The following is a 27,968-nucleotide window of genomic DNA, read 5'->3' as shown; positions in this document are numbered from 1 at the left end:
CTTTTCTAACTCACAGACTCAATTGGATGCATGCAAAAATACCTCTAAAAATACCATGCAGTTTAAGTGTGAAATAAGTTACCATAAAGTGCTTTATGACTAGCCTTCCTCTTTTTAGAGTAACACTATTCATAGTTCAGTAAAAGTCATTTGTTTACAAAGTGACCCTTTTAAAAGGAAGTCTTCGGCACCTAGTCTTACCAACAATCTGGCAGGATCTGAAGCCAGTGGCTTAACCTTTAGGAACAGAATATGCTATAAATATATATAATAATCATAACTTCTATTTAATAACTAATAAAAGTGGCTTATTAGTTCTCTGAAATAGAATAATCCAAAAGTGACATGCTCAAACTGTGGAGAAAAAACCTATCACAGCTGTAACTGATGTAAAATACAAGAGATAACTGAGGACTGGAAACCAACTTTCACCTAAATTGAAGCTTTTTGTGTATAGAAAAACATCAAAGGATAAATCACTAACACTAAAATTCCCTGAAAATTCCTAAAAATTAAAATTCTGAGATTTTTGTTCAAAATTTTGTTTCTTTGGCAAAATATTTAGCACAGACTACATTATTCTCAAATCTATGTTGTGGCCTTCAATCAAATTTTTACAAAGAGTCACACTGCTTTTTAATTACAAAATGACTATCTCCATGACCTCAAAATTCAAAGGACAACCTAAGTGACATTTATGATAAAAAAGGGAAGACTATGGCATGCAGAGCAGAACTACACAATTATGAAAATCTAGCAAACTGATCTCTATTTGTATGCTTATAGGGTAAAGCTAACATGATTATCACAAGTTTTTTTTGGAATGGAGGAAGAGGAAAATAATCTGCAAATATATCTTGACTTACTCTTTGAGACCCCATGAATTACAGCCTACCTGGCTCCTCTGTCCAAAGAATTGTCCAGGCAAGAGTACTGGAGCAGGTTGCCATTTCCTACTCCTGGGGGTCTTCTCAACCCTGGGATCGAACCTGCATCTCCTGTAATGGATTCTTTATCACTGTGTCACCTGGTAAGCCCACAATGTACTAAGTACCATGTCATTAATGCAGTCTCCATACTATTACTCTTATGTAAGTTCCTTAGAACTTTTTAGTCTTTAGGTCCTCTAAGCTTTGGTTGGAATTATTTTGGGAATGGTTAGATATATGCAAAGCGTTTTATGCTTTAGAAATGTTCTTGGTTTATCAAAGTGAAAAGATAATTATCACACAGAGTGAAAATGTTTGTGAGAGCTGCCAACTATTTGGGTACCACTTAGAAAGTATCTTCATCTGATTCAATATCACTCTTGGGTTTGGTAAGTCTTTCCAGTTCTTCTCCATCCTAAAAGGAAATATGAAATAAGTAATTAATTAGGACAAAACTAGAAATGCTCCGTTTTTAATGACTACTAATGAGAACCTTTACTAACAAATCATGGATCTTATTTAATTAAACTATAATCTGGCTAAATGAAATACTTATTCTTGGAAAGTTAATTTTAGACATATAATGAGATCATAAAAATTGGAACGCACTTCAATGTATTTGAATTTCAAAGTTAACAAGAGCAAAGTAAAGCGTGCCCTCTGCTGGTCCTGAAGGGAAATGACTAAAGCTTGCAGAAATAGGTATAAACTAGGTGTTGTTACCTAAATTCATTTTCTTTTACCTAAAAAAGTAGGGCAAATGGTGTTATTAGATTTTTGGAAAAGAATACAGAATTTATAAATCTATACTCTGACTAAGATCAAAGCAGGCTTCTTGTTTTTCCATCTTAAGAATCTGTCATATCATCACTTCAGAGGCATTAATGAGGGAAGTTTTCCCATGAACTCTAATAAGCAATAAGCTAACTTTGTCTCAGAGTAAAATGTTCATTGTATGAACTATCACACAAAGTATGTTTATTGTGCGAACTATCTCATGGGTTCATGAGAACTGTAAATTTAAACCTAGATAAAGGACTCTATCTCATGTTTTATTTAAACATGTATCTAACTCCTAACTTGAGCCTTCAAAAGATCTCTATTCATTTGCTAATAGTATGACTGGCAGACCTTCCTAAAACAATTATAAGCACTTAGAAGAATATTCAGAATAACTGCATATGTACTTTTCTAGAAAACAGTTTTGGTCAACCTGCAGAGATCCTTTTGGGGACCACCTTCTTAGTGAGATAAACAAGGCAAGTCCTTCAGGAACACTCTGGTTTATGAGTAACTACCAAGAAATGGAAGCAGCCAGGCTTTCAATTTAGTGATACATTTAACAAGACTTACTAATGTTGAAGATCAACTTTTCTTATCAAAGAAGCTTTTTTCCTCAACTATGGTGAAGTGAGAAGAGTAATGAATGGATAAGGAGTCAGACCTCATGGGGTTGTTACAAGTTCTTTCACTTACTATCTGTCACCCAGTGAGCCTCTTAGAGTCTGGTTCTTCATTGTAAAACTATGGAGACTAGACAAGATAACCTATGAAGCATCTCTGGCTCTATGACTCTATAATATTCTATGATACAGCTAATGTATAAGGCCCTTGACACTCCGATTTATAATTTTTTTCAACCCCTGACAGTACTATCATGAGCCCTTACACACAAGGAGTCCAACAAATGTTGAATGGTTTTTTAAACTCACAGAGATCAGATATATCCTGTGATAAAACAGCCTTGATCCATTTCTTTTCTTGTATAACCATGCTTTGAATTTGGGAAGCAGCAGCATCTTCACAAACTTACCCCACTGGAGCGCTCCCAAAGAGTGACACTTAGATCTCGAATCCTTTCTTTCCTAGGTACGTATTCCACACCTTGAGGATTGCTGGCATTGTAAATAAGTATTGAGAGAAGAACTGATGGGGCTTCTAAGAAAAACTCCAGGGAGGGCCTGAAGTTAAAGACCAAGACAGACACCGTTGTGATGACGACAGTGGTGACCTGTGCCATCAAGACATGGAACATGTTATCCAGGAACTTCAGAATAAAGGCCACTGAGAGGCCCTGGAATGCAGTTACAAAAATAAGGGCTACTGAGAATGCATTGTGGCCATAAAAAATCCCACAATTCTTAATCTGATCACGGTTACCGCTCTGAAGGCCCAGGGTCAGTCCATTAAAAAGAACACCAAAGAAATAGAGTTTGCTGTTCTGTATGAAAATGCTTTCGGTGATTTGGTTCCCTTCCTTCAGTATCTTTTCATTATAGATATTGGCCATCGAAGAAATAAAACACTGGACTATAATAAGAACATGGCCCAAGCCAAGACGGATGTGACTGAAAACTCTGGCCGTCGTGTTCCACCGAGCTTCAGAAAATGTCCACTCCTTTGCTGTGCAATTGTCTTTGCTGGGACACTCACTTCTGAAGAGAAGACAGGAATTGGATGGGCTGAAGAGGGCGTCATGATGAAATCCATGTCCTGCCAGGCTATGCTGTGAGGTCTCAGTCCCAGAAGTGAGGGCCACAATAGACAAAAACAGAATCAGGAGGGAAGCCCACTGTATCCCATTTAGATGTCTCCTGTTTAAAGATGAAAAAGGAGATTTTTAATTACTCATTTTCTCCCCTCCCACATCAACTGTTTCTATTGAAAACTCAATTACTTGAGTACTTGGTTGCCTGAACCACACCATTTTTGCTAGCATTCTCTACAATTCAAGTTCAAAGGAAACCTGTTGGGTGAGTCTGCTTCTTGAACTTATTTTTATTCACTTTTTAGAGTAATTGTCCCTTAAGGCCATCCAGCGTTTCTCCTAGGTGTTGCTTAGTCGCTCAGTCATGTCTGACTCCTTTGCAACCTCCCCTAGGCTCCTCTGTCCATGGAATCATCCAGGGAAGATTACTGGAGTGAACTGCCATTTCCTCCTTCAGGGGATCTTCACATTGTAAATTTCCTTCTAACTTTTATGTTTAACCAAGTCTCCTTTCTACCTTGAGAGCTGATCTTAGTTGTTTGGTACAATCACTTTTTACCTGGGAATAAAGTACATTAAAGCAGGAATTCTTAATCTAGTTTCCATGAATTGGAAGAAAACGTGATGAACTTTTCTGTGAATTCTTACAGTGTGTGCCAAAGGTTCTATAATACATAGGTGAATTTCTGGCCTTCCCCACCCTCTCCAGGAGACCCTTAAAAGCTCTGTCAAATTTTCAAAAGTATCCATGATCCAGAAATGATTTGAGGAAGCTAGCTCCCTGATCCACAGCCTCATCATAAGGTATTACACCCCAAACTACTGTTGGATAAGACAAGTTAAAACATATATATATTTTTAGTGTTTCAGTTGACAAAGTATTTATTTACTTTGTCCAACAACACATTTTGAGAAAAAGAGGATGTAATGATTATTATTCCATCTTCTGAATTCAGTTTAACAGACATTTAATGAGTAGCAACTATGTGCCAGGCATTCTGCAAAGAGAAAAAAGACTTGGTCTCCATTCTCTAACAGTTTATACTTTAATAGGGAGAGTCATACCTAAATGATGACAATGTAACCTGTGACATGTGATACACAGAACAACTAGGGTACGTTGAGGAAGGAACACTTGAGTCTGTAAATAGAATCAGGTATTGCTTTGAAGAGATGACACTTAAGCTGAAAGATGAAAAATAAACGGAAGTTTGTCATGTGAAGAGACTTGATGACATATCCAGGCAGAGGCAAGAGTCTATGTAAAGGCTAAAAGAATGTACATTGACTAAGGAAAGAGGAGGATGGCAGTCAGGTGGGAACAGCCAAGGAGGCTTCTGGAGGTGACAACATCTTCAAGTTTGAAGATCAGTCAGTCAGATGAAGAAGAGGGACACCAAGAATAGAGCAACATAAACAAAGGCAGATGTGTAAAGCAACAGGTGAGAACTAGAAGAATGAATTCTGGAGCATTTGTTGAGCATCTACCATGGGTCAGGCGGTTTGTTCTAGGGCAGGAAATGGTGTTCTCAGAGGTTAACTGACTTCCCTAAGGTCATATATTCATGAGAGCAAGGAAGCAGTCCGAGTCATGGTTTTGTTAAGTCCTCCTCCCGGATATCAATACAATTCTGAGTACCCAGTATGCCTATATGAGAATACATGTTTGACCTCACCAATGCTTCCATGGAGTTTCATGCTGTGAAACTGCTAACTAACTACACAGTCTTAAAGGCAGCACTATCTGATCATATTATCATATATTCTTGTGCAGACACTTTCAAACAACCAGATCTAGCACTTAGTGATTGGACTAGCATAGTTTTACTTCATGAGGTCAGAAACTGTTAACTAGTCATGTACATTTCTGAAGGTGCCAAGTGGCACACCTTCAGTGGTAGAAAGCTAATGTGATGGAAATTGAAAAGACACAGATAAGCACTTAATTTATAAGAATCATCATATAAGCAATTACTATGCATCAAGATAAAAAGAGACAATGATAATACTCTACAGGTCCTTTAGAAGCTATAGATTTTCACTAATATTGACAATGAGGAAAAAGAACCAAAGAAAGTAAAGCCTTATACAAGCTAAATGGTACCTAATACAAGTAATTACTCATTAAAAATGTTCTGGGGAAGGTTAAAAATTACTAAGGACTAGGCTGAAAATAGATTTTCAGCAAAGAAAATATAACAGTTAAGTTATTCTGTAAAGTGAGCTAAGAATCTGTGCTCTTAGAAATGATGACTGATTATGCCCAGAAGAGTCCTCCTCAGTTTAGGGGATGGACTCATGCAGAAGCTGAAGCTCTAATACTTTTGGTCACCTCACTTGAGCAAAAAGCCGACTCACTGGAAAAGACCCTGATGCTGGGAAAGATTGAGGGCAAGAGGAGAAGGGGGCAACAGAGGATAAGATGGTTGGATGGCATCACCAAGTCAATGGACACGAGTTTGAGCAAATCCAGGGAGATAGTGAAGGACAGGGAAGACTGGAGTGATGCAGTCCATGGGGTTGCAGAGTCGGACACAACTTTGAAACAGAACAACAGCAGACACTCCACTGACCTCTCCACTGCTCTGTGAAACATTCAGATTGGTGTGCGGAGCTGAAGGCTGCTGACTGGAAGGCTGCCTGCTGAACCCGAGGGCCTTTCCTCCCAAGTGAACTTTTGCTCAAAAAGTGTCCATTCCAAAACCTGTTTTTGCCAGGTGAGCTCATTATTCTAATCATATATTTTAATGATTATAGAAACCATAAATTATGTGTGAAAGAAAAGGACTGCTATTTTTATGAAAACTAAGTTGAAAGCTTTAGGAAGATTAAAGGCAAATCACAAGATTAAAAAAAAAAACTGCCTTTGAATTAGGTGCAGGTGAGTTGTAAGATTGAGGAATGAATAATAAAGAATCTACTATAAAAATATTTTTAAGGCTTGTTCCATTTTAAAGAAACTGGAACCGGAAACCATGGATGATGTGCAATGAAGGTAGGTTCAAGCAAGAAAGAAGCCAAAGAACTCCTATCAGCAAATTCCAGATACACACAAAGGAAAGGCCTTAGCTCTTCATCAAAGGAATGATGAATGGAAGCTCACATATCTTAAGTTAAATTTTCTAAAGTGTATATATATATGTACATACACATACACACAATACATATATACACCATATTTGGTGGTAAACCAAGGCAGAGCAAGAAAATATTTAAGTGGAAAAACACTTTTTTCAAGAAACCATACATCATACCTTTCTAATTAATTAGCACAGAGGATGACCAGGGACATATTTATCATGAGAAATTATAAAAAACAGTTATCATGTGAGTGAATAGTTTTGAAAACAGTTATCATGTGAGTGAATGGTTTTGGGGAAATGCTTATATTACTGAGTGGCACTTTTGTTTTTCCTGCTACTTCTGAAAGTAAAGTTTACCACAACTTCCAAGATACCCATCAAAGTTTCAAAATGTGTTTTTTAATAATTTTTTCCCCTGCCCTTTGAAGAAATCAGAGAAATTCATATACATTTTTTAGGTAAAAGTAAGTGCTGTTCCTGGTTCTGTTCCCAAATCTCGATGTTCAGGTTGAAATATTATTCCCTAAAGCATAGCAAACAAGATTATACAACTCTGCCAAGCCTTAAGAGCAAACCAAGGGGGCTTTGAGGCATGCTCATTATATTTCCACTTTGAATCATGGAGGGAATCTATGCGTTCACATGGGGTTTAGAAGAAGACATTTGGATAGTGGTAGTTTTCTTTTCCTCACTTTCAAATTCTTACAAGTATATTCCTGCATTAGTCATCAGACTTGTTTTTTTTTTTTTTTTTCCTACGTGTATAGCCTTATACTCTTTACCTGTATGGGAAAGGTATTTGATGGCTTTGCCAGAGTCAACTGTAAGACAAGATCTTCAATATTCTAAATGAGTTATTTATGGCAAACAAATTAAGAACTTGTGATAAAACTCAAACTATTTTTAGGTCAAAATTTTATTGCAAAAGAGTCACAAAAATTAAGTTACATAGGGGAAAACAAGCAACATACATTACCACCAATAAAAAGATCAAAACAGAACAAAGTTGATTTTAAAATTAACAGGTAATACTTAAAAGGTATTTCCGTAAAATACATTATTAGATTTATTATATTTTAGCTCTACTATTTTAAGTAAGTTCAGGGCTGATTTGTTAATTACTCAAACTAAGACTTACTCTGGGAACTAAATTAAAGCTCCTGGAAATAATAAAAATGGAGTGATTTATTGTTTCTTTACCAAGTAACTTCTAAGTATTCAAAACAAAGAGATATTCACAAACTTAGAGAATGAACTTACAGTTGCAGCGGCAAAGAATGGAGTGAACGGATACTAGGGAGTTTGGGATGGACACGTACACACTGCCATATTTAAAATGGATAACCAACAAGGACCTACTGTATAGCGTGGATGGGAGAGATGTTTGGGGAAGAATGGATACACATACTATGTATGGCTGAGTCCCTTTGCTGTTCACCCGAAACTATCATAACACTGTTAATCAGCTATACCCCAAATACAAAATATAAAGCTTTAAGAAAAAAAAAAAAAAACAGAGATACTAACAACAAAGTAAACAAATGCCTAAGAATCAATATTACTGCTTTGAATATTAAAAGGTAAAATACATGAAAAAAAAAGTTTGAACTATAGTTCATAATGTTGTTTGCCCCACCACCCCCAGTCTATTCACCTAGACTCCCTCCTCTGCAGCCAAGGGGAGCTGCCCAAAGGCTGCAAAATGCTTAGTGGCTCCGGGCTCCAGGCAGACCCAGTCTAACTGCACCTACCATTAGTGGTCCTTACGGGATTAAGTTAAAATAGGGTGGAGAGGCCCTGTGGAGGCCTTAGGGTTTTCTGGTCACTGCCTGATGGAAAGCCTCCCCGCATGGCTGCCCACATGGCAGTCAGGGCACCCTGGGTAGGGCTTTTCCAAGTGGCCCTCACCTCAGCCTATGGCCCTGTTCATGTTCTGGAGTCACTGAAAAAAAACAACCAACCAACTCGGGGCACAGCTAGAGCTACTGGCCAATCTCAAGCCAGGCAATAACATACTTATACCCTTCTTTTTGATAAAATCAGTTTTAAATTAATATAATTTTGGTATAATACTTATGCATTACATAGTAACACCATGCATACTCATAAACTCATATCATAGGAAAAAACGTTTTTTAAACTTAAAAGTAAAACAAAACAAAACAAAACAAAAAATGCATGTTTTTGAAACCACTGCTCCCCTAATAGTGAGCCTTTTTGTGTGTCAGAGCCAATATTTTTTCCTTTATGGAAATGAATCTCGATATTATCACAGTACTCAATATAAAAATATAATTGCTTACATATGTCTCCTCAGAAGCCAACTTTTATCCTACTAAGTGACATTCATGCTGACTTTAAAGACTATAAAATGTTTTTGGATTAGCATTCTTTACTTACTAGTTGGACTGAATTATTCTCACAATTCATAAATGAAGAGAGTGATCAAAAAGCAAATTTCAGTTACTCTACATTTAAATTGGTTGACATGCTATGTTCATTCTTCCCCCCACATCTTACATCAACCATTAAACTGAATGCTTCCTCAAGGTAAAAGAAAATCTTTCAAGAATATCATATAATTTCTAAACTGAATGCATCAAGGGATTCCACAAATAAACTGCTGAGTGCCTATGTACCAAGCCTTTCACCCCTCTGTGCACATCAATTATGAAAACACTCTGTCACAGTACACTGAGAAAGATATTAAAAACAGAAAGTGAATGTAAAATTAAACCAATCACAACAAATGTAACAAAAAGTTACTTTATTTTCCATCATCACCACCATCATTAAATAACAAATTAAACCGGAGTTAAGTACCCAGATCCTTTATCACCTTAGGACATTCTGGCCTTTGCTTTGCAGCACAGCCAATTTAAACTTGATGCAAATCCTCTGCCAGTTAAAGCTTAAATAATATACTTATCTCAAGGACTTTAATAAAAACAATTTGTCACTTTTTATCATCTCCAAACTCCAAATAACAAATATATTAATTTTAGGAACTTCTTGGTTCCCTATTAACGTACAGAGATTCTGTTTAAAAAAAGAAAAAAGCTAGTGAATTCTTTGTTGAAAATTTGGCACTAAAAATTAAAATAATTAAAATCTAGTCATTCGTCTCTTTTTCTGAGATGCTAAGGAAAAACATTTCAAACACTGAATCCCAGGCTACCACTGTAGCTGCTTTCCAGATGGGTTAGACAACCTGCCCAATACACAATGCCAATTAGCAATAAAATCCCGGCCTTGGGATTCAGAGGGTATATCATCTGAAACAAGGCGGTGCTACTTTATGATATATGCTTTCACAACATGTTACTTACTTCAGCACTATCCTGAATAGGAGAGCTGTTGTTATAATGCTAAAATTTGAGAAGATAACAGCCATGGCCTAGAAAGAAAGAGAAGATAGAGTTACAATCCAAACAAAGCACTGACCTCAGAAATCTCCCAGCCTGGTGCAAGTTCACCTGACAAAAAGAGCTTTTTGGTCAAAACCCAGGGGGGTTATTAGGGCAACTACTTCACTAGAGGATTAAATTCTATTTTTATTGCTGGTTGAATTTATGCAGATATGATCAAATCATCGTACAGGCTGTTGAAATGTGTTGAAGTTCAGCAAATGCCTGAGTAATAATCTGTATGAGCAGATCTGGAAATACTTATAAACTCTGAAGGTTTAAGTCCAGAAATAATGGTTATCATGACTATAAAGCATATTTTTTCAAGCTCTCAAAGAGATTTATATAGTCTTTTAACACTGATTCTGTGGGTAGAGAGAAAAGGCAAGTACTGTTAGGCTCATTTATACATTAGGAAGATAGAGGTATAGGTTTTTAAGCATTTTTAATGTTCTAGAATGAAATCAATTTACTTGGTTGAAATATAGTGATTCAATACCAAACTCATACTTGACAGTCCTTTGGATTTATTCCCATTGTTCTGAACAATGAGAAAAAATTAGAAAAGTGCTAGCCAGATTTTTATAAAGGTTTGTTTCTCTGAATTTAGTCAAATTGCACATGAGAATATTAATCTGAATATATGTACATTTTGGCCCAGAAAGTATGAAATTTATCACTATACTCATAACTGGATCTGACAATGTTAATTATTTTTAAAAACAGGTCCTACTGCCTTCCTCCTGTCACTTTACATTGATTAAACCCTAAAGAATTTCCACAATCTATACAACCAGTAAACATGACTAACATACAGCTGAATGAGAGAAATGAGTAAATCCAATAAAAACTATCAAAAACTCCAAGAATACAACATTGCTCTTTTTCCACTCCATTTTTATGGGAACCATTATTTTAAGGTTTTCTCTGTAGATGAATGCTTGCGAACCCCTGGTTAAGAGGAGATGAGAAAAGTATGTGGCTGGTAAGTTGGAAAGTGGTGGCTCTGATCAGTCACAGTAACAGCAGTGCAAAGGTCCATAGTGAAATAGCCCGCTGGCCTGGGGCAATGTATCCACTCTGTCCAGGCAGTAGTACAGAATAAACAAAATATCAGAGCTCTTTGCCCCCAAACTGCCATGCATCTCTAATTCTTTCCCACTAGGCTTGGGCACAGCAATACACAGAATATGAGTGCCAAGGGATTTATTTTGTAGTATCTGTGGTTGTAAGCGATCAGGAAGGAAGAGCAAAGCAATTAAGCTGTAAGAACAGGAAGCTGCAATCTTGCTTCAGTACTGGGGATTTAGCAAAGCGGTATAAATTTAGATCTAGTCTGTTAGATAACAACGAAACACAACAAACATATACTTGTTGAACGTGAAAAATTATGTCGTTGGGTACAGGAATTCTTAGATCTGAAAAACAAAAGTGAAAGAATTTAGTAGGACACAGTTTAGATGCAATGAACCCTTACTAAGAAAGTGGACCACAGGTGAAGGAACTTCAAGTGCTCCTCTGGCCCAGGTCCTTGCCTTTTGGCTAGTATGGTAACATATTCTATTTTTATCAAGCAGTTTGGTTTTGCCTGGTTCTAATCTTCTAAACTGTGCAAAAGAATCAAACTCCTGTTCTCTACCTCAGTGCCTTCTTGAACGCCCCTTTCCACCCCACTCTCAAACTGATTTGGCTATACCTAAAGAGGCTTCAACGGAGAAGGCAATGGCACCCCACTCCAGTACTCTTGCCTGGAAAATCCCATGGATGGAGGAGCCTGGTAGGCTGCAGTCCATGGGGTCGCTAAGAGTCGGACACGACTGAGCGACTTCACTTTCACTCACTTCTCACTTTCATGCACTGGAGGAGGAAATGGCAACCCACTCCAGTATTCTTGCCTGGAGAATCCCAGGGACAGGGGAGCCTGGCGGACTGCCGTCTATGGGGTCGCACAGAGTCAGACACGACTGAAGTGACTTAGCAGCAGCAGCAGCAAAGAGGCTTCAAACACAGGATTAGTGTCAACAGAAATCCTACTTATAACCAAAATGAATGAATTTGCTCTTGAAAATAAAACACATTTTGTTAAATACAGCAACAGAAACCTTCATTTTATAAGATAAAGTTATAGAGAGGAAAAAATACACGTGATCCCAAATGAATAATAAGTAAAAGCAGAAGTGTGTGTTAATCGCTCAGTCGTGTCTAACTGTTTGAGACCCCATGGACTGTAGCCCGTCAGGTTCCTCTATCTATGAAATCCTCCAGGCAAAGAATACTGGAGTGGGTTCCCACTTCCTGCTCCAAAAGCAGAAGACCAAAGTTTAATTCTGATTACTAGTGGCTCTCTAAATTGGCACAGGGAATGCCAGGAGAGATAAAAAGCATTTCTAGTATTATCAGTCATGGATAGCATTTAGATTGGGAGGATAGAATCTCTACCCTTAAACAACTTGTTGGTTAAATGACAGGACTAGCACAGAAAGACAATCATACCAATAGAACACATATCAGCCACATTAAAACAAGTATAAGAGCGGTACACTGAGAATATAATTTTCTGAGTTGAACACTGGAGTCAGCTTGGAGGTCCTGGGTACTGAGATTAGCATTAGAGGTGTGTGACCACAGGATGGCTCAGAAAATAGGCAGATAGGTTAAGATTACACAGACAGAGATGGCTCTAGATTCACGGATCAGGAAGCAGCTCCCTCAGATTAGTCAGCACAGTGTAATACAGTTATCTTTCACAGTGGGAGAGTCTAGCAAGTGGACTGGCTGTGCTCAGACGATTCTGGTAAAACCTTAGGAAGGCCAGTGAGGCAATGAGAAACTAACAAAGGTAAGGAAAACAATTGAAAAAGAGAAAAAGGTTAGTTCTGGGATTCATTTCTCTTGTCTTTTCAGTGCTATTTTCTTTGTCATTATTTACTTACAGGCTGAAGATAGGAAAGGACATAGAAGACAATCAAATTATCCAGGAAATAAAGAAAGGCAGGAACGGACCACTTCATGAAATTAAAGAATTCCTTCCAGGAACCACATCTCAACTTTCTATTGTGATGATCTTCTGGAGAAAGAAATACAGCAATAAATATATGACCTTGATAAGAATGCACATACTTTTAGAGTAAGTAACTTATATTGACTCCTGACACAATTCTTTAAAAGAGGCTTAACAAATTTGCTTTCATAAGTGACTATTAGTCTTGAGAAATCAAGGACAACACAGGATTTCATTACTGTATTTCTTCACCCCACCACTGTGCCCATCACTGGTATCAGCAATACCTTAGGAATTACGATTTTCTTAATTTCTGCTAACCTGAGATAGATGTATCACTGAAGAATGCAACTCAGGATACCTTTAGTTTCTCTTACTACTCTGAGCATAAAGCCAAAAGAGTTCAACAAGTTAAAATTTTTAAGTGGAAAGAAAAATCAATCACTCATGCTGGAATTTTTTTTACCCTGTGGGGCTGTATGAGGGGACGAGGGGGAGGGAATCACAAAAGGGAGATACGAACTAAAACTTAAATAGAGGGGAGTAGATAAAATTAACTTTTATTCATCCTAGTATGAGTTATTATCCTATCTCTAGGTTTCCAAAAACTTAGCAAGGTACTGTAACAGAGAATGTAAAATAAAATGAAAAGACAGAAGTCCATTTAAATTTAAGCCCTAGTAAATAACACATAAATTTTATGAGATAAGAAATGTATTCTACCAACTAGAAACGTCGCACAGACTGAAACTTTAGAAAATGAAAAGACATCTTTTGGGGCAAGCCTTTAGCAGTCTGAAGTTCTCTGTTCACCTGATGCGGGAAGGCAGACCAAAGTAGTAGAGAGGTAAGGTTCAGTAACTGGAGAATTAATAGGCACAAAAGGCTACTTACTTTAGATGTGAGGAAGGATTAGTACCCTTATTTGATAGCTAATGAAACTGGAACTCAGAAAAGTAAAATAATCTGCCCCAGAATATAGTCTCTCTGACTTCAAAGTGGTATGCCGCCTGCCCTAAAGGAAATGAAGACTGCTGCCCAGTACGCTACATATCAAGTTAGACAGCAGCGATTTAGATCCTGAACTTGAATACAAACTCACTCCCTATGGGACACACCACAGGAACAAGTCAAGAGACAGCAGTGGACAGGATGCTAGGACAGTGGGGGCTCTGACCCCTCCCACCCAGCACCACCTCACACTTTCTGTTTGAGCCTGTTCCTTACCTGCCAAACATGGGTAACCGTACTTCTATTTGTATCTTAGCATCCTCATATATACAATTAATGAGCTAGGCTAACTGATATAAAATGTTCCTTTCAGTTCTAAAATTTTTTGATCCTCTGATTTTTAACCAGTTATACAGTACCATGTCAAGACTCACCTTTCTTTAAAACCCAGAATGACACCAGCGCACAGAAAACCAGCTTTACCAGTTCTGAGCACACATTCACAGTAGTTGGAAGATAATCATATTTGTTCTCTGAAATGAAACAGAAATGTTTTTTAATTATAAATTCTGGTTTACATAATGTTTGTTGTTGTTGAGTTGCTCAGTTGCATCTGATCCTTTTGTGACTCCATGGACTGTAGCCTGCCAGGCTCCTCTATCCATGGGATTTCCCAGGGAAGAACACTGGAGTGGGTTGCCATTTCCTTCTCCAGGGGAATCTTCCAGGGATTGAACCTGCATCTCCTGTATTGGCAGGCAGATTCTCTACCACTGATCTACCAGGGAAACACACATAATGCTTACATATACTAACAGTTAACAATTTAGAGTTGTTTCTAAACTTAATAGTTAGATTTTAATACTGGTTTACATTAAATTTCATCCAGCTGGCTTTGTTCTTTCCGATGTTTGAATCAATGCACCTAATGTGTTAGTTAGCCCTACCTCAGTCAGTATTTTATTACCCCTGAAACTGAGAGCTACATCTCTCCTGTTTTCATTCAAGTTGTTGAAAAAATGAGCTGAGGGGGCTAGGGCTACCAGCAAAGAAAGCTTTGTGGTACGGCGTTGGGGACCAGCTTTTAAATGGACTATTAATTAACAATCAGGGCCTGACTCATCAACCAGCTATCAACTTACATACCTGAATTATTACCCAGCTCATGGTTCCTCTTTTGTGTCTTATGTGCCTTGCTTAAACCAACATACATTCTGTGATAGTCCCTAACTCAGAGGTTTCCTACCTGTTTCATATCATGGTCCACATAGAAAACATTATTTTATAGGCACTTTGGGACAAACAGATGTTGAGGTAACAAGAAGGAAGCAGCCTGAGGCAAGAGGCAACTGGCCCAGGGCTCTGGGGTGGACAAACACGCTCTCAGACACATCCAAACCCACTGACACATTAGGAAGAGATGTCCCAACTTACAAGTCAATCTAATTAGGAAGTGAGATTTGGTTAGTATATATTGACTTAGCTGTTACTTCTTTTTTCCAAATGCTTACAAACAACTTGTTCTATAATTTTGCCAAGGACAAACTAAATTTTATCCAGTACTATTTTGAGGAATGCATTTTTAAAAAAATATTTGCTTTGTTTCCCTTGGTTGTCATATGAAAAAACCAAACTGGCCAAGTAGAAAGGAAAAAAGCCAACTGAACATTCTTTCTCCCCAGAACATCCTTTTCTCTATTCTGTGGTTTTCCCTGATCTTCTCAACCCATGCATAATCAATCCTTTATTCTTCTCCAATCCTGTAGCACTACTGTAAGCAGATGAAGTGGGGGGTCCCTGGAGAAAGAGAACAGGCATGGCTCTCTTGACATAAGAGATGCCATTTTTAGCTTAAGTCATCTTGTGACCTAAACTTGGCCACAATGCTTGTCTCGGAACAGGTCTCAGTAATTAAAAATCTTATGGAAACAAAAGAACGTAGGAATAAACTGTTACCAGTCAAGAAAAGTAACTGATAACAGTCAGTTTTTCTGTTACAATTTTACTGTTGTAAAGATACCAGTTCGTAAGATATCAGTAAAGATATCAGTTCATAAGACAGTCGATAAAAGTAAAGATATCAGTTCATAAGATATTTGACCATATCAGTTATAAAGACTCCCAGTTCAGTTTCAATGGTAAAGATGAGACTGCAGTGTTCAACCACCAGATCAACCAGAACCTACGGGATGGCTATATTGATCTTTTCTGCCCCTCGCAACTTCAGTCAGCTACAGTCTGGATTCTGTCAATAACCCAAGCCCCTTCATAAAATGCAGCTTAACTTAAAACTTCCCCAATTTTGCTGTTTGGGGAGACACTGCTTTTGGAAAGCTCTCAGGTGCTCTCCTTACTTGCTACAAGTAATAAATCCTTTCTTCTCCTGATCTTTGGCCTGGTTGTATCTTTTGGTTCAACACCCACCAAGAGATGAACCCAGTTTTCAGGTAACTACCTATAAATCTTTTAACAGTGCTTCTAACATTGTATTATGTTTATTTTTTATGTTGTATGTCTTACCCTTAAAATGTAAGCTTCTAGTAAGACAGGGACCATGCTAGTCATCTTCCTATACCTGGCAGTTAAGTGTTCTGTACTACAGGTACTTACTTAACTGCCTCTTAAACTTCGTCCATCATTAAAAGCTTAGCTAAGAACATCTTTTCCTCCCTTTTCTGAGCTCAAAGCTAGACTGAAATCACATTCTATTATCCTCCATCAATACTTGCTTTATTCTCTGGCATGATATACATGAGCATACGTGCACACACAAAAACGGAGGGCCTCAGACCACAACTTTCAAATTCTTGTCCCCACTCTTTAACTCATTCTCATTATCTGTTTTTTTCCTTGCATTTCTCTCATGGCTGATTCCAAATCATGCCACGGTATCATTCCACTCACCTTCTGCCCATACTCACAGTCTTATCTACACCACACCCATTCTTACTGGTTTCTCTTCAGTCCCAGAGAGGACAGCTATGGCCTCACTATTCATCCATTCTCCCCATTAAAACCTTCCCTTCTCTTCAGGAGCTTTGTAACAGTAAGTATTTCCTCTGGCTTCAGTGTATCTTCTTTGTCTTTCTATTAACTGCCTTCTTCTCCTCACCTACATATATGCTCAAAATTACCAACTTAAAAAACAACTCCATTACACCCACTTTCCACTCAGATCTTGTCTCCAAACAGTCTGGTTTCTGATCCCACCTCACTACTCCAACTATCTAGTCCTTGAGATTACACCTTCTAATTAGTAATTCCAAAGGGCAGGTTTTAATCCTTATCTCATCCTGATATTGCAATTCTCTCCCAGTCTTCAAACTCCCTTCTACAAGTCACGTGCATTTAGTTCTCTCATCTTTCTAATTCCTTCTTAAGGTCCTTCTGAGTGTTTGCATACCTGTTAAACCACTGGCATTCCTCAGATTTCTATCCTTGGCTCTTATTTTCTCATTCTGTGTGCTTACCCTGAATGAGCCCTCTGCTCATCAAGTTTTAAATGTCAATTAATATTAATGTTTCCAAATCTGTATTCTGGAACATTTAATGCTCACTAAATATATCCACATGAATAACTATCTTCTATTTATTCACTAAACTGGCAGTTCCTTGACATGTGTGAAGTGCTACACATTGCAGGACACAGCTCCTGGCCTCATGTGAGGTACAAGAGCTAAAATTTTAATCTCTATGAGTTCTGTCCAATCTCCTCTTCCTCCTTGGTCTCCATCTCAGTTGGGAGCATCACTAGTCTACTGGGCATCTAAACCAGAAACCTCTGAGTTGAGCTATCCAATACTTCATCTCCTTCAATCTCCACATTCAATACACTCTCCAAGTCCTGTCTTTTTTTTGGGCACACCACACAGCTTGTAGGATCTCAGTTCCCTCGACCAGGGATTGAACTAGGGCCCTCTGCAGTGACAGGGTAGAGTCCTAACCACCAGACCACCAGGGAATTTTCAACTCCTGTGTTTTCTATGTTTAGAATATTTCTTGAATCTATTCTCTTTTCTCTATTCCTACTTTAAAATCTTTCATTAGTTTTCATCATCTGTGGCTCGAATTTGTAATAACTCCCCAACTGGCTACTTCTCTTTTCCTTGAAGTCTTGTCTTCACCCAGCTATTGTAACAGTCTTTCTCATTTTACCCAGCTGTTTACAGTTCTTCAAGTACTCCCTGTCTCCCAGAATCTACAGCCTAGGGAATAAAGTGTCAGATCCTTAGCATGGCCCGTGGAGTCCTCAACTATGTGATCATTACTGCCCTCTCTAGCCAAGCACTCCTTCCTCCCCTCCTCCAAGTCCTTAAAATTTTTTCTCAGTAATTCTGAATGACATGTTCTCACAATCCATCCGCTTCTTGATACATCTGTCCATTTTTACAGGCTGCTGCTTCTGTTTTGAATATCCTTGCCCACCTTGTCGTCTTGTAGGTCAACTGTCACCTTACCAGGGAAGTGTTCCCTGATTTCTCTGCAGTCCACATCATGCTCTCGCAGAGAGAATATATCACCTTCTACTCTAAACTACCTCTGCATCTTTGGTATAGAACTGCACTTATTATACTGTATTTTCTTGACGCATTTACATGTATTTTCTCTACTAATAAACCGAATTCTTGAGAATAAGGTCTACATCTTATGCATTTTGAACCTTAATACTAACATTTAGCACAGTGTGAATTAAGCTGTTAAAATATAAATTTTTACATCAGGAATAATAAAAGATTTCTTGAATATGTATTTACCAAAACTAATAACCTGTACTGTTCCACTGATAATATAATTAAAATAGTACCTTACAAATGCCAGGTGATCAAATATATCTCCTGTCTGTTTCAGAAGGAGTTATATATTGCTATACGCTCAGAAACACCTGCTGACTGAAGCAACAGTCAGATGTTATAATCTGTTCTATAAAAGTTTTGATCTGTACTTAACTGACCCAAATTTTACTCAGCATCAAAAATTTTTCTTGGTAGGAATGTAAGAGTAAAGAATCATATCTAAACATGTTTTATCATTTACATGAAGCAGAGGGCTTTTAAAGATGGAAGTTGCTCAGTCCTGTCAGACTCTTTGTGACCCCCATGGACTGTAGCCCTGGATTGTAGCCCACCGGGTTCCTTTGTCTATGGAATTCTCCAGGCAAGAACACTGGAGTGGGTTGCCATTCTCCTCTCCAGGGTATCTTTGCCACCTAAGGACTGAACTGGGGTCTCCCACTTTGCAGGCAGATTCTTTACCATCTGAGCTACCAGATGGTGGCCAACTTTTAAGGGTATTTTTCCCATTTTATATATAAAGAAAATAAAAACAAGAAAATGTGGTTAGATGGAACCGCTCCATACATATTCCAAATCTTAACTTACCTTCATTAGCTGAATATTTTACCAGTAGGATGCGACTTGAGCTTAAAGTAATGAATATGGCCCCCAGCAGGAATGTATACATTGCTGACGAGGTGCTTAACATGGGATGACCACAACTGCTTTCCATTCCACTCTTTTTTAATTCCCTTAAAGAGAATAATAAGTTCGTGAGCAACCATGCTGGCAGATTAAGCATAATACAAGTACCACTTATTTGTGAAGAACAGAAAAGGAATTTTTTTAAATGTCTAGCTATGGCTATACCTAAACCAAAAATTGAGGAGTACAAGAGAACCAGGGGAAAAGAAATGAAAGAGTCAATTTTATCAAATCTCTGATAGGAGAGGGGAACTCCTTAGACAGTAAAGACAAGAGCCAGGTTAGAAGTGCTGTCCTCTAACCTGGACACTTTAGAACGACACTTTAGGACTGCAGAATTCTGCAGAAAAACAATGCTTTAACTTTCATTCTTATGAGCAACTTTGCTCTAGAAAATAATTTCAGATTTGTATTTTTCTCCGCAGTAGCGTCTTTCCATAGGATGGAAAAGCCCTTGGTGGGTAAGATTTCGTTGCCATAAAGACCAAATGAAAATATCCGAAACACTACTGTTAATTTATACTGAATGACTGTTGAAAGTAGAAGAAAACTTAAATACCAATGACTCTAAAAGGCCTTCTTTCGATATATTAAGGCTACTAAACTCTAGGCCGGATAATTAACTTGCCCAAATCAACCTAGTATAAAGACAGCGCACAGGACCTGGGAAACTGATGGGAGACGGGTTGAAAATGCCAACACCCACAGCCCAAGCGGGCCTAAGCCTACAGAGGCCAAAGAAACATCTCCCCTCCTCGGTGAGGACAGGTTTCTCTCCATCATCTAGGAACGCCTTCTGGTCACACATGCGCAAGGGGGATCTGGTCGGCTGCGCCCTCCCCTCAAACGCACGCGCACTTCTTTGCCCTGGGCGCCGGGGGCGCGGTTACCTCGGTCCCTTCGAAGAGCTTCCAGTGGAAGAACGCACATCCTAGAGCTGAGACAGTAACTGTCTCGCTCGGCAACAGCAGCAGTAGCGGCAGCTTTTAGGGTCCATAGGCGAGGGAGCTATGGGAGGAAAAGAAAGGCGAATAGGCCTCTGGACAAGACCCTCCTATTCCGGAACAAAAAGCACAATAACGACCCGACGGGGAATGAGCGGACCTGCCGCCCATTGCGCAGGCGCGCTCAGTGTTACGCTTCCGGAGGGAGGGGAGAAGCGACCCGATCCCGCCCCAGCGCGGCCGTTCTCGCGTCACGTGTCGGGAAACGTCCTGTGTCACGTGAGGCCCAGGTGGCGGCTGAGCTACGGCGAGAGAGTGAGAGGAAGGGGAAGCCGGAAGGGGCGCCAGTGAAGCTTGGTGAAGACAGCTCCCCAGAGGGCGAGGGGTGCGCGTGCGCCCGCTTCTCCCCGCCAACTCGGCCCGGTGGCCCTCCCTCGCGGCCAGGTGATAGCCGGGCCGGGCCTGTGGCGCGCTGCCTGGGGCGAGAGGAGCGCGCGCCCTGCCCTCGCGCGCCGCGCCGGCCGCCCCTCCCCCCCGTCCCGTCCGTCCCGTCGCGACCCGTCCCCTCGGGTGCCGCCGGCCGGGTGCTGAGGCGAGTCGGCGGCAGCGGGGACATTTTCTGACTCTCGTTCCTGCCCCTGCTGCCCTTTCCACTCCTTCGCGGGGCCGGCCGCCCCTCCGGCCCCAGGATGCAGAATGTGATTAACACGGTGAAGGGAAAGGCACTGGAAGTGGCTGAGTACCTGACCCCGGTCCTCAAGGTAAGCCGGCCGTGCGAGGGGCTGGCAGGCACACGCTTGGCTCTGCAGGGACCGAGGACCTGGCGCCGGGGTGTCACTGTGGTGTCCGGCGGGGGGCGGTGTAGCCAGCTGGTGAGGGTGGTACGCGGGAAAAGGTGCAGCCCCCTACCGCGGTTATTCTGTTCTCGGAGCGACGCTCTGTGCGTCTGTAGTCTTGTCTACTCCCGTCGGAACTCAGCTCCTCTAGGTACTTTGGGTTGGAAGGTGGTCCGCAGCCAGCTGGGTTTGAGAACGTTAAATTTTAACATCGGAAATCTTTTGAACTTTTAAAAGAAGGATTCTTGCTTATCTTAAATAAATCAGTGTTTGATACTGAAATGACATGTCACTTTTTTCTTTCAAATTTCATAGTAAGTCTCTTATAATTAGGGGTTTGAAATAGTTGTGAATGAGGTCGCAGCTTTGTTAGATTTCAAAAGAACAAGGTGAAATTTGCAACATTTTTTTCCGTACCACTGAACCCAGTTTACAGGCAAAGCCCCCCTTTTTCAGGTTTTAAAATAGCTGAAACTAGTTCATCTTGGACGTGAGCAACCTGACCATTCTAAATACATAATTTTATTTTACATTGGCAATAACAGCATTTTAAAAGTAAAAATTGTGACATATTACCTATTAAACCGGTGACTGATTTCTTATTTTCAAAGATAAATTTCTCGAAGTGCATTCGAGTTTTTCTTTATAACTCAGGGTAATTTTTTTGTTGTTGTAACTTTATTTTTCCTTTCTGAAAAGTGAGCAATGATGAAAAATAAATGAATAGGATTTCTTGCTTAAGTGTTTTTTTCTGTAAGTTTTCAATTAAAATTTTACATTTCTTAGTGTGGGGATGAAATACCCTTGGAAATGATTCCTCTTTATTCAAGTAGTTACTCTGGTATTTTAAAATTTTACTTTACTCCCTTTTCAGGACAATGGGAAATATTAATCCTGTGTTTTTTAAATACTTAAAGAATTGCTTAAAATTATACCTTGTTGGGCCAAGTTTAAAAAAAAATTTATAAATGAGAACTCCAACACTTGCTATGCCTATATTTGTTTAGTGTGAAGATCATCCTAATTAAGATTATTCAGTCTATTGAAATTGAAAATGATTTTGACATTTAAATCAAGTGATTCTTATGCATATTATGCCATCTCTTCAGAAACATGTCTAACTAGGCATACAGCATTTAAATAATACATGCTTACTAAAATTTTGTAGTTTCAGGAGAGAGGAGCAAGAGAAAAAGACTCTTAAATATGAAGCTGCTATTTTATTGACTAGTTGTATTTAACAAAAGATTATGTTTTTAGGAAGTGTTCTGCTTGTTCACCAAACTGAAAAAATGTCTTAGCTTCTTAGTATGTAGTTTTAGTAATAAGGAAAAAAGAATTAATGACCCTCTTCTTGTTTTTCCCTGTGCAAACTTCCCTGTTTACAAAACTAATTCTTGTATTGATAGTTTCCTACTAGACATGGGAAGGCAAGGAGAAAAAAAACTAAATTCCTGGGAAAGAAAGAATGATTTCTCTTAGGAAGTAAAAGTTAAGAAAAATCGTGGTTTGAAAGGCATATGTGTAGTGGAAGCCAAAGTCCTTACAGGGATCTTCAAGCCTATACTTGTTTTGTGGTTTTTCTGTTTAGTCGCAAAGTGGCTTCTGACGGTTTTGCGACCCCATGGCCTGTATGTAGCCCACCAGGCTCTTCTGTCTGTGGGATTTCCCAGGCAGGAATACTGGAATGGGTTGCCATTTTCTACTACAGGCAATCTTGCTGACCTAGGGATTGAACTGGAGTCTCCTGCATTGGCAGGCAGATTCTTTTAACACTGAGCTGCCAGGGAAGCCCATACTGGTTTGATAAAGGGTCCTATCTCACCTACTACTGGTTTTTAAGCAAAACCTCTTGGTCACTTTTGCTTAAAAGCCAGTCTAACCTCTATATTATCTATCAAGAACTCTCAAAAAAAAAAAAAAACTCTCTTGCCTTGGGTTTTGCATTTGCTCTGAAATGCTCTTCCAACATTTGGCTGTTTCCTTAAGGTCTCTACTGTACAGTCACCCAGCAGTGAAGTCTTTGTTCCCTCACCCTCCCATTTGAAATAACCGTCTCTCCCTTTCCACCCCCACTAGTATGCTCTCTGCCTTATTTTTCTTCCTGGTATTGATTACCATTTGGCTTTTCTCCCTGCACTAGAGTTTAAACTTCTTGTGAAGACAAGGATGCATTTGGTCTATTTTATTCACTCTATGTCCCTATTACTCAAATAGCGCTTAGTATATATTATTTGTTATTTGTTGAATCAGTAATGTTCATAAATGGATCTTCATTTTTGTAGATTTCTACCATAAAATCTTATGTAAAACTTAAACTTTAGAAAAATTTGTTAAGTAACATCCTTGCTTTAGGGAGAGTATAGTGTATACTATCTTGATGGGATGAGACTAATGGGAAAATATTAAATGGTTTAGGACTTCTAGATTGGGTTTCTAATATTACTTGATTTCAGTGAGACATTGAATTGTAAGATGTCTAAACATCTTAAGATATTTTTACTGTCTTGTAAAATAATGGTATTTGGTCATTTTACAAAATTATTTTGAGATTTAGTGTTTGTATAAACCTTTGAATGTTTTTCCAAAGAGCTTTGCTCTAATGTAGCGTTGATCGCATTGTATTTTAATTATTTTCATGTCCGTTTCCCCTACTACATAATCCTGAGGTCAGGTACCAGAGACAGATTCCTTTTTTGTCATTCCATTACCTAGATTGGTGGCAGGCAAATAGTTGCCCACAAATGTTTGTTCAATCGAAAGTGAGAGATAGTGTAATACTGTTATTCTTTTTACTCTCTTTAGGAATCAAAGTTTAAGGAAACAGGAGTTATCACCCCAGAAGAGGTGAGTATTAAAAATATTATAAAGCTGTTATATTCTATAGTTACAGAAAACTGGATGACTTTTTTGCTTTATAAGAAAACATCTTGAAATTTAATCTTGAGTAAAATTAGATGCGGTTGACTGTATTAGCAATCTTGTAAGGATTTCTACTTCCCATAAAAGAAAATGTAACTAACTTCCCTCCCAGTTTGTCATTTCTCATATTTTTCTATAGTTCCTCTTTATTTAAAAATGAGGGTGGGAGAAGAAATGGAAAAGACTCCTGTAGTCATTTATCCTTCAATCATATTTGTATTATATTGAGCTGTGCATTGGACTCTGATATTTGTTGTGTCTTGATTCTTTCTACCCCAAACATAAGTATTCATGGCTTTCCGTTTGGAAACTTTGGCTTGATGCTTGGATATTAAGTTTTCTATCAGTATTCAGCTTACATATTTTATTGCTACATACTTAACACTGATTTTTTCACCATTCTTTTCACTTTTTCTACTAGCCAAACAATATCTGCTTAATGCTAAAACTCATGGCTCTTTTATAGACCAGTTGTGTTTTATTGAACTTCTGAGGAATCATTTTGCTTGTTCATCAAGCCTATATAATAAAAGTTTTCCTTTTTCTTTATATAATTTATTTTGTTGTCTTCAGAAAAATAAATTCTGGTCTAAAAATCCTTTTGGACTCCAGTTTTATGAGTAGTTACAGTTACATCACATTTATTTTTTATTGTTGATGAATGACAAATAATTTAAGCTTCACTTTCAGCTTTCATTAAAAGTACCAGTCATTGGCAATGGAACTTAACTCACTGTTTTGAAAGAAACATTTTGAAATGAGCCATGTTACATGATCATGTTGTAAATTCCAAGACCTGAAGTCAAAGAATTAACTGATTTTTCAGTTTTCAATTGTGATGTAATCTCTTCAGTTCCAAATCCTTTTAAGTTCAAAGAATGGTGTGCTGAACCGACAGTTTTATCTAAAATTGTCTTTATTTTTAGGGAAGACACATAGTGGTACTGACAAAACCTGGAAGACTTGCCTTCTAGACCCATTTCTCTTATTTCTCCTATTCTGACTTGGACAAATCAAGCTATCTAGGCACAAGCCTCATGTTTCCTTATTTTATTTTATTTTATTATTATTATTATTTTTTATGTTTCCTTATTTTAAGATGAGGAGGTTGGCTTGACATTCTCTAAAGGACCTACCTACCTTAGATATCATAAGTTTAATACCTTGAATGCCAAGTAAAACTAAGTTTTGAGCTTAAGGGTAGTATTAATGTTCTTGCCAGGTATAATTTAGACATGAGTCTTAAAACTCAGCATCTAAAATAAAGAGCGGAGATGAATGTATGCTGTTTTTCTTGTATTTTTCGGCTTTATCCCCTCTGTGTGGAAGTGACATTGATGAATGGATAGCTGGAGTTAGAGATGCAAGCCTGTGATCACTGAATAGAATTAAGCTGTTTTAATACAGCTACTAATCCTACAGTGTAGTTAGTTGTATCATGAAGTGAGTTATAAATTTCCCCCTTTTTAAACAAATGCACAGCAAAAACTAGCTCAGTTGGGTACCAACCACATAATCCTGGATTGAGAATAGAGCACAATTACAGGATTTAGTTTAGAATGAGCCTAGACGAAGAAGATCAGAAGACATAAAATGCTTTGTTGTTGTTCAGTTACTAAGTTGTGTCCGACTCTTTGTGACTCCATAAACTGCAGCATTCCAGGCTTCCCTGTCCTTTACTGTCTCCTAGAGTTTGCACAAACTCATGTTCATTGAGTCAATGATGTTACCTAACCATCTCATTCTTTGCTGCCCCCTTCTCTTCCTCCCTTCAATCTTTCCCAACATCGGGGTCTTTTTCAGTGAGTCAGCTCTTTGCTCAGGTGGCCAGAGTATTGGAGTTTCAGCATCAGTCCTTCCAGAGAATATTCAGGATTGATTTCATTTAGGATTGACTGGTTTGATGGAATACTATACTGATTTGGTCTGTTCAGTTGTTTTCTCTTACTGTTTCTTGGCTTCTGTCTTTCAGCATTTAGCTGTGTTTTTGTTTTCATTGAGAGATGTGGAAGTATTGTGTTTAAAACTAGGGACAAGCATTAATATGGTAGTTTTTGGACTAAAAATACTTTAATGTACAACATGTATATGGCTTGAGTAAGGAGAGTACTAGTAATAAAGAATAGCTTGAAGAATAAAGCTGCTTATCAGAATGTTAACATTAATTCCATCTTGTTAGAGTTACCCAGTGTTTAATCACTAAGAGTAAGCAGTACTGAGAATTCAGAAATTTGAATCTTTCATTTGAACATAGGAAGCACGTAATAAAAATAATGGCCACTGCTAATGAGAGCAAGAGATACCATATACTAAATATCATTGCAATGCCATGTTTTATAGTTTTCTGTATCTTATAGTGTTTTTATTTTTTCAATAGATGTCACCAGAGGTGCTAGGGAATAAATACTAGAGTCTTGTGACCTCAAAGCAATACCATTAAAGAATTTTAAAATTTTTAATTCTTTGTTTTGCTTGCATTTTGTTAATACTTTTGTGTTAGTGATGAATTAATTCCTGATAACCACAGAGTTGTTATGTAGCATTGCAGTGACCCAAAATGCATAAAACTTGGGGAAGAAAGTATTGCTTTCATTTGGGTTTTTGTCTTTACCTAATCACTTTAAATACTCAAGACATTCTTTAAATAAAAGAATAGAAACATTTTGTAAAGTTGCTGTTGGGAGTATGCTGTTAAATCTTGTTAATCTATCTTCTTAGAAGTTACTCACAGAATTCTTAAAAGAGTTTTACTCTCAAAATAGGATATCACATATATAAATACTTTTCTCAGAAATGCATTAGAAGATTAAAGATAATGTAATTTTTTTGCTATGTAATAAACATATGAACACTACGTAATTTTAAGTTAGAGCTGTTGTTGTGAAATGGAATTGGGAAAGTGTGCGTATTGCTTGAGTCAGGACACTGCAGTTATGTTTAACAGACTCATTTTCTGCTTTTAAGAATAAGCAGAATTTCTGTCTTGCAATTAAGATCAGTCCATGCTCACTTATAATGGAAATTTTCAGAAGGTTAAACTACTTCTTCCTAAGTGTCTTTTGAATTTTTGAAGAAAAACAAAAACTTGTACAATATTCAGCCTGACCAGAAAGTCCCAAGATTTGTTAGGAGGATTCTATTTCTTGATTATCTTATTGTTTTCCAATTCAGTCCAAAAGCTTCTAACTTTTCCCCATTGGTTGGCAGTACATTTCTCTCTTTTATTAATGATTGCTTTAACAGTGTGAAAAAGCTTTCAAAATTATGTTACTTAAGTTTTTTTAACAAATGAGGAAGAAAAACTGTACACTATGAAGTAATAAACTATTCTTACATCATAGAACTGTGTTTATTTAGTAATTTTTTCAAAGATTTTCATTGAGTTTTCAGCTGTTAGCAAGAATCTCTCTTCATTTTATTCACCCATAAAGTGGTTTTGGTGTTTTAAAATACTGTTATATTACTTTTACTCATTTCATGATACTGTATGCTTTTGGCATTATCTCATCTAGTGATCAAAATTGAATAAAAAATTAGTACTCTACTAAAATCATTTTGGACTTTTTTGAGTGTCAAAATTTATAGTTTTAATACATATTCAAAAATAAATCTTCAGGCTGTAGAGCAAGTTGGTGCTGTTTGCATTTTAATTGACTATTTTGTATCAAGATTACACAAGATGATCCCTTTGGTATTCTGCCACCTTACATTCAGTGATGTTCAATTTTTCTTTTTCTCTTTTTTTCATATTTCTTCTAAATCTTGAATAGTTTGTGGCAGCTGGGGATCACTTAGTCCACCACTGTCCAACATGGCAATGGTAAGTACTCTTGATTGAGGAACACAAAGTTCATATAAGGTATGACTTCATGATTATGGCAGTTTACAAATAGATTGGTGCATGAAAACTAGAATAACCAGTTTAATTTT

At 38.0% G+C, this 27,968-nt stretch overlaps 2 protein-coding genes across 3 annotated transcripts in view; one reads left to right on the top strand and one right to left on the bottom strand.

Moving 5' to 3' along the window:
• Positions 1 to 570: 570 nt before the first annotated feature.
• Positions 571 to 20,352, bottom strand: SLC35A5 (solute carrier family 35 member A5). The gene is made up of 7 exons (XM_052643081.1): positions 20,227 to 20,352; positions 19,238 to 19,383; positions 14,294 to 14,392; positions 12,841 to 12,974; positions 9,830 to 9,897; positions 2,743 to 3,523; positions 571 to 1,344 (listed from the first exon to the last, which is right to left on the bottom strand). Exons 2-7 carry the CDS (start codon positions 19,362 to 19,364, stop codon positions 1,276 to 1,278), a joined length of 1,278 nt encoding a protein of 425 aa, XP_052499041.1. The 5' UTR covers positions 19,365 to 19,383; positions 20,227 to 20,352; the 3' UTR covers positions 571 to 1,275.
• Positions 20,353 to 20,593: 241 nt separating this feature from the next.
• The window catches only part of ATG3 (autophagy related 3), a 40,580-nt gene continuing 33,205 nt past the window's right edge, over positions 20,594 to 27,968 (top strand). For both annotated transcript variants that reach the window (XM_052638794.1, XM_052638787.1), the window contains exons 1-3: positions 20,594 to 21,041; positions 23,922 to 23,963; positions 27,809 to 27,858. In XM_052638794.1, the coding sequence (XP_052494754.1) occupies positions 20,970 to 21,041; positions 23,922 to 23,963; positions 27,809 to 27,858 (164 nt within the window). In that variant the 5' untranslated portion in view covers positions 20,594 to 20,969. The remainder of the gene's footprint in view (positions 21,042 to 23,921; positions 23,964 to 27,808; positions 27,859 to 27,968) is intronic.

The sequence above is a fragment of the Budorcas taxicolor genome, chromosome 1 (assembly GCF_023091745.1).
Source record: "Budorcas taxicolor isolate Tak-1 chromosome 1, Takin1.1, whole genome shotgun sequence".
Lineage (NCBI taxonomy): Eukaryota > Metazoa > Chordata > Mammalia > Artiodactyla > Bovidae > Budorcas > Budorcas taxicolor.
Note: the sequence above shows the minus strand (reverse complement) of the source record. Positions and strands in the feature narration are given on the sequence as shown.

Excerpts from the sequence above, each read along its gene's own strand:
- SLC35A5 (XM_052643081.1), bottom strand. The coding sequence starts at position 19,364 with ATGGAAAGCAGTTGTGGTCATCCCATGTTAAGCACCTCGTCAGCAATG. Across the intron at positions 3,524-9,829 it reads CTATTCAGGATAGTGCTGAA|GAGACATCTAAATGGGATAC; the intron begins GTAAGTAACATG and ends ATCTTTAAACAG. Across the intron at positions 1,345-2,742 it reads TTTGGGAGCGCTCCAGTGGG|GATGGAGAAGAACTGGAAAG; the intron begins GTAAGTTTGTGA and ends ATTTCCTTTTAG.